The sequence below is a fragment of the Muscardinus avellanarius genome (genome assembly GCF_963383645.1).
Source record: "Muscardinus avellanarius genome assembly, chromosome: 16".
NCBI lineage: Eukaryota > Metazoa > Chordata > Mammalia > Rodentia > Gliridae > Muscardinus > Muscardinus avellanarius.
In genome coordinates this window covers 60,604,079-60,611,236 of record NC_137802.1, presented here as the reverse complement: position 1 = coordinate 60,611,236, position 7,158 = coordinate 60,604,079, and the positions used below count along the sequence as shown (strand labels likewise).

General features: G+C 53.0%; 1 protein-coding gene across 1 annotated transcript in view; it reads left to right on the top strand.

The window, feature by feature from the left end:
* The window catches only part of CACNG5 (calcium voltage-gated channel auxiliary subunit gamma 5), a gene marked incomplete at both ends in the record, with an annotated part of 7,930 nt that extends 1,312 nt beyond the window's left edge, over nucleotides 1–6,618 (top strand). The window contains 4 exons of the mRNA XM_080712416.1: nucleotides 222–308; nucleotides 2,181–2,321; nucleotides 5,927–6,072; nucleotides 6,361–6,618. Coding sequence (XP_080568542.1) covers nucleotides 222–308; nucleotides 2,181–2,321; nucleotides 5,927–6,072; nucleotides 6,361–6,618 — 632 coding nt within the window. The remainder of the gene's footprint in view (nucleotides 1–221; nucleotides 309–2,180; nucleotides 2,322–5,926; nucleotides 6,073–6,360) is intronic.
* Between the last annotated feature and the right edge of the window lie 540 nt (nucleotides 6,619–7,158).

The window sequence follows — 7,158 nt, the reverse complement described above, 5'->3', positions numbered from 1 at the left end:
CACAGGGCTGGCCTCTTAGGATGTGATGTTGGGGCATGTTTGTCACCCCTCCTGCGGGCCACCAACCGGGACCTGCCCTCCGAGGTTTGTGTCCCACCCAGGTGCAAAGACACTGCAGGTCAAAGATCCTAGAAGCATGTTGGAAATACTATTTGGATGAACTAACTTTAAATCCATGTTGGGGAAAAACCTAGAAATGCAAGCACTCCCTGTCTCCCCAGGCGAGGAGCGAGGACGCTGCTTCACCATCGAATACGTGATGCCCATGAATTCCCAGCTGACGTCCGAGTCCACCATCAACGTCCTCAGTAGGTGTCTTGAACGCGCCAGCCTGGACCACTGGGAAGTCAGGGGGACCGGTGTATTCTCAGGAGTGAATGGGCACGGCCCCAGCTGGCGGCCTGGGCCCCGGTTCGCAAGGGCTAGCTCTGCAGATGAACTTCCCAGTGGTGGAGACAGGCTGTTGGGGTCTCCAAGTCCTGTGACCCCAGCAAGTGAGAGCGTATTCCTACCCAGGGAACTGAACCAATCTCTCCAACCATATGGAGACTGACTTCATGACCTGGATCTCACCAGAGTTGGTTCTCACCCCTAGAAATAGCTTGTAATATTAAAGTACAGTTGTGATGCAATTCTGAAGGACCACAGTCTCTCGGTGTGTGAAGGGGCTTGGTTCCAGGACTCCTGGCAAATATAAAAATGTAGCAATGCTCAAGTCCCTTATATAAAATGACGTAGTAGTTGCATATAAATTACTCACATCCTCCTCATCCTTCAAATCATCTTTAGATGATTTATAATACCTAATAAAAAGTAAGTAGAGCTGAGCATGGTGCCGCATGCCTGTACTCCCAGTCATTGGGAGGCTGAGACAGGAGGGTCACAGGTTCGAGGACAGACTCCACAACTTGAGCCTCAGTCTCAGCAAGTGGGACTTGCAGCAACTTAGCAAGACCCTTTTTCAAAACAAAAAATAAATAAATAAAATGCGGTTACGGGGGTATAGCTCAGAAGTACACCTAGGCCTAATCTCTACTATCAAGAAAAAGTAGTTATTGTATTGTTTAGGGGATAATGGTACTGTTCAGGACAGGTACAGCGTTTTCAATCTGCGATTGGTCGAATCCATAAATTGGAGCAGATATGGATGGAGGCCCACAGAACCCATTGCCTGGAGTGAACAGACCTCCTGGGTTTAAGGTCTCAGTCCACACCAAGACTGCCCTTACTTCAGATGCCCCAGAGGTCCCCAGGCCACCTGCACTTCCAACAAATTTGTTTACAAATTTGGGGGTTCCCGTAGCACTCTTGGGCTCAATAGTTTACTAGAATGCCTCCCAGAACTCAGGGAAGTGTGAAACTTGCCGTGACTGTGTTATGCTGAAGAGTCCATCAGGGCCAGCCTAGGGACCCGAATACAGAGCTCCAGTGTCCTCTCCCCAGGAGACCATGATGCGTCACCCCACCATCCTGATACATGGATGTGCTCACCGCCCAGGAAGCTCGACTGAACGCTGATGTCCAGAGTTTTTATTGGGTTTCGTATATGACTGAACTCAGTATCTAGCCCTCTCCCTAGAGGGGATGTCACGTGGCTCAAAACCCTAACCCTCTGATCACAGGGTTGCTCTTTCCAGACCCCATCCTGGGCCACCCATTAGCATAAACTCAGGTGTCCAGTTGGGGGAGGGATCCATCATGAATAACAGACATTTCTGTCTCTTAGGAAGTTCCAAGGGCTTAGATGTTATTTCTCAGAGTCCAGGCACAAACATCAGACAAACTCTTTATTATACAACAGAAATACAATTATCAGTTGCAGAAGACAGAGGGCAGCGACAGTCTCTGTACCACGCAGAGCACTCCCTTGCCCATGGAAGTCGATAATCTCCCTGGAAAAGGAAGCAAGACAGAGTGACTTGGCCCTTCCATAGCTACCTATCAGCAGGCAGTGTAGACTGCCAGGAGAGAAGTATTGGCAGGCAGTGTAGGCTCCTGGTAGGGAAGTCATTTCTGCCTGGAGGGGAAGACAGAGTCCCTGCATATGTTAGCACTTGAAGTCAGACCTCCCATCTCTGCCTGGGGGGATGGAGCTTGAGGACTCATGCCAGGAAGGCTGGGCTCTGAGGGCAGAGGTGGGCACTGGAGGCTGACGGGCTGGTCCTTCGCCCTTTAATTAGAGATGATCCGCTCGGCCACCCCGTTCCCGCTGGTCAGCCTCTTCTTCATGTTCATCGGCTTCATCCTGAGCAACATCGGGCACGTCCGCCCCCACCGGACCATCCTGGCCTTTGTCTCGGGCATCTTCTTCATCCTCTCGGGTAAGCTGTGTCGTTTTCTCTGCCTGCACGCTGTACGCTTGATGCTCACTCCTGGGCGGCTCTGCTTCAGGACATCTTGTCATGACGGTGGATCCATCCCAGGCACTGGATGGGACTTCTGACAGCCTTCTGGAAGAGCAATGGAGGCTCAGAGCAGGGGTGACCCGATGGGCTTTCCCCGCGACAGAGCTGAGATAGGAAACCAGAGTCTTTTCTCAGACTCTGCTCATGGACACCACTTCCTCCCTCGCTCTCCCTAAGAGTGAGCACCCCTGATTGGAAGAGGCTGTGTCTTCATATCTCAGTGTGAACAATAAATAGCATCTGTCACTCAACAGTGGTCCCTTCACCCCACCCTCAGATACCCTAGGGGATTCCTGCTGTCCCCTCCACTCAGCAGGGACACCCCATGGCCTGGGCCCACTAAACCCCTTCAACACGGACCTGTCTTTCTGGGCTGGCATCAGGTTGTAATTCATTCATTCATTCATTCATTCACTCACTCACAGGATCTACCAGGCCTTATTCTGGGTGCCCAAGGAGACAGGGCAATGAGCGAGGAGTGTTTTCAAATTCTCATTTGATTTTGATGTTGTTTCTGGTATGCTATGAGAAGCCTTGGGAGGATTTTGAGCCAGGGAATGGCATGATCAGATTTAGATATTAGAATGCTCACTCTGGGGAGCTGAGGGATGTGAGACGGGAGGCAGGGAGGCTGGGCTAGAGGCTTCCCATAGACAGGAGGCAGCCAATAGTGGCCCATACCAAGGATAAGAGAGCTACAGAAGGGAAAGGTCCCAGTGATGTATGGGAGGTAACTTCAACAGGCCTAGGGCCAGGCTGCAAGGACATAGTCAAGGGGAGGGCCACTGTTTGCTTGGGCACTTCACACCAGCTATCTAGGGACCACAGGAGGAGCCAATTTGGGCAAAGATCATGAGTTTCCTGTGGGAAATGCTAAGTTTGAGGTATTTGTATGACAGATGAGAAGCAACCAAGGTCTGGGGCTCATGGAGTCTCTTGAACTAAAGACAGAGATGTGGAGGCCACTGGACCAGGAAGTAGAATGTAAACCACGGACACAGATGCGGGTACCACAGGGAGTTTGCGGAGAGAGAAGGGACAGGGTTTTGGGAAATGAAGGCAGGCTCTGTTGTCCTTCAAGGCGACCTGTGCACCTCCATGGAATCCTTTTCTTTTAAAGCTAATGACCCAGGCTGAAGGAGTGATCCACCTGGCATGCATTTTAGGTGTCCTGGACTGGCTGATTGGCAAGAGGAAGCTGAGGAGGAGTTGTTTGGGTGAAAGGTGGGTGGGTAGCTTGAGTGATAAATGAAAGAATGGATGGATGGAAAGAAAAAGAAAACATTTCTTGGGTACCAGGCATTTTGATTGCCACCTGACTCCCAAGTCACTTTAGGACACTATTCCAAACATTTTCTTGTTGACATAGCTTGGGGGCCAGAAGGCAGTCAGATTCCCAGATGCATGAAAGCTACTCTTTCTTTCCCTTTCCATCTATCATCCATCCATCCACCCATCCATCCACCCATCCACCCACTCATCGATCCATCTATCCACCTACTCATCCATCCACCCACCCATTCATCTATCTATCCACCCACCTCCCATCCATTCATCCACCCACCCATCATCCATCTAACTACCCACTCATCCATCTATCCACCCACCCATCCATCTACGCACCCATCATCCATCCACCCATCCATCCACCCACCCACCTCCCATCCATCCATCCACCCACCTCCCATCCATTCATCCACCCACCCATCATCCATCTATCTACCCACTCATCCATCTATCCACCCACCCATCCATCTACGCACCCATCATCCATCCACCCATCCTTCCACCCACCCACTCATCCATCCATCCACCCACCTCCCATCCATTCATCCACCCACCTCCCATCCATTCATCCACCCACCCACCATCCATTTATCTACCCACCCATCCATCCATGTATCCACCCACCCATCCATCCATCCACCCACCCACTCACCCATCCATCCACCCACCCATCCATCCATCCACCCACCCACTCACCCATCCATCCACCCACCCATCCATCCACCCACCCACTCATCCATCCATCCACCCACCTCCCATCCATTCATCCACCTACCCACCATCCATTTATCTACCCACCCATCCATCCATCTATCCACCCACTCACACATCCATTCACCCATCCATCCATCTATCCACCCATCCACCCACTCACACATCCATCCACCCACCCATCCATCCATCTATCCACCCATCCACCCACCCATCCATCCATCTATCCACCCATCCACCCACCCATCCATCCATCTATCCACCCATCCACCCACCCACTCATCCATTCATTCACCCACCCATCCATCCACCCATCTATCCATCCATCTACCCATCCACCCACCCACTCATCCATCCATTCACCCACCCATCCATCCATCCACCCACCCACCCACCCACCCATCTATCCATCCACACAGTCACCACACTTTCTTCTCTCCATCTGTCCATACATTCTTCAACCTACCCATCAACTCACCACCTATTAATTCACCCTTCCACCCTTCCATCCATCAATCCACAAAATATTTATTGAGCCCTGCCTCCTCATGGAAATGTTTCCACCTAACAGAGAGGTCCAGACTCAGCATTAAGTTCTTTGTCTTTCCTTTCGTAAACTGCACAAAGACCAGGCTGTCCAGGAGCTCTGGGGCTCCTGAGATCCCAGCGGTGGGCTACAGAACCAGAAACCGAGGCCTGAGGACTGCACTGGGCAGCATGAAGCTGTTTAAATGCTGGTAGCAGAGAGTGTGGGCAGCAGTGGTTAGAATTTGGGTCAAGTGCTAAGGAAGGTTTGGATGACATCCCTCTAACATCATCCTTCAAGATGCTCCTGTTTCATAAAGTAATGTGAATGGAATTAAACCTGAACAGCTAGAAGCAGAGTAATTAATTATGTCTTGACTCGATTACAGTTACTAATTGACAGGACCTGTGCCTGAGGCAGTCCTTTGCACGGTAGAAGTAGGAGTTTGGGCTTCGGTGGCCTTCAAAGCAAACACTCATCAAAAATCTGGATGAAAATTACTCCCTGCCTGAAGGTCTCGGACAGGCCGCACCCCGTGGGCTGCACAGACCCCAGGCCACATGGGAACCCCACCATGATGAGCTGCTGTGGAAGGGATGGGAGGCCCTGCCACCCTGCCCTGGTGTCTGTCTTACTCCTTGGTTTACTGAAAGCCGTTTGCTAGCTCAGGGTGCGCACCCCAGTATTCGTTCACATTAGCGTTACCTGGGGAACTTTTAAGATGGTACATCGCCAGGGCCCCGGCCCGGGGCCCAGGGCCTCTCATGCCTGTCTCACTGAACTGCAAAGGGCCTTACTGCGTAGCTGAGGCTGGCTGTGAAATTTGATCCTCCTGTCTCAGCCTCCCAAATGTTGGGATTACAAGCCTGCGCCACAACGCCTGGCTTTGAATTCTAAAATGAATGCGCTGTGAGCACCAGACCAGGGGCTCTGCTCCTGATGGGTGCCACATCAGCAGGCTCTGTGCTGAGTGTCCCCCTCCTCCCCGCCCACCCAGGCCTGTCTCTCGTAGTGGGCCTGGTACTCTACATCTCCAGCATCAACGATGAGATGCTCAACAGGACCAAGGATGCGGAGACCTATTTCAACTACAAATACGGATGGTCATTTGCCTTCGCTGCCATCTCCTTCCTTTTAACAGAGGTGAGCTGCCCCGCTGTGTCTTGTGCTGGTGCGGGGGTGGGGGGCTCTGCCCTGCTGGGAGGGGAGGAGAAAGGCATTCCATGAGCATCTGGAGCCCGCCCCCCCACGTCCCTTCTCCATGCCCAAAGGAGCTACTCTCTGGACTTCCCGGTCTCCTCCATCCAGGATGCCCACTCCTGTCTCCACATCACTGGCCACCCCCACTGGAGCTCCTCCATGTATACCCCAGCTGGTAGAGTCCAGCCGGGCCCCAGCCGTGAGCTCTCCTCTGCTTCCTTCTCCCTGCAGAGTGCCGGGGTGATGTCCGTGTACCTGTTCATGAAGAGGTACACCGCCGAGGACATGTACAGGCCACATCCCGGCTTCTACCGCCCACGGCTCAGCAATTGTTCCGATTACTCGGGCCAGTTCCTGCACCCAGATGCCTGGATCCGGGGCCGCAGCCCCTCTGACATCTCTAGCGACGCCTCTCTGCAGATGAACAGCAACTACCCCGCCCTGCTCAAGTGCCCTGACTACGACCAGATGTCATCTTCTCCCTGCTGAGCCCCGGCTACCTCCTGCCTGGACTGTGGACAGCCGGACGGCCCTTCTGCTTCTCCCTCATGGCCCCTGAGCCCCAAGCCTGGGGTTGGCAGGCCCAGGTCACCCCTGCTTAGCCAATCTTACTTGACCATGTCTTTTCCCCACTCTCCCAGAGCAATGCTAATGCCCCACATGGGTGTCAGGGGCACGCTGATTGGTACAGAACAAGTGTGATGCCCACCTCTGGGGGTGCCAATCACCATGGTGGCCAATCACAGCCAGCTGTGCCCCATGCCCAGGAGAGACTGATGTTCTCTTGTCCGTTGTTCCCACACTCCCCAGTCCACGGCCAGGTCAGGGCCAGCTCTGCGATGCCAAGTTTTGACATTAATACACTGCCAACTGGCCCGGCCCTCATGTTCACCATCCGGGCCATCGGGCCAAAAGGTGACTCTGATAGGAGGGCCTGGCTGGCAGACGCGTCAAGCAGTCTTGTCCTTCTGAAAGGCTTTCTCCTTTCCTGTCACCCACCTCCCTCCACAAAACATAACTGTCTGGGTG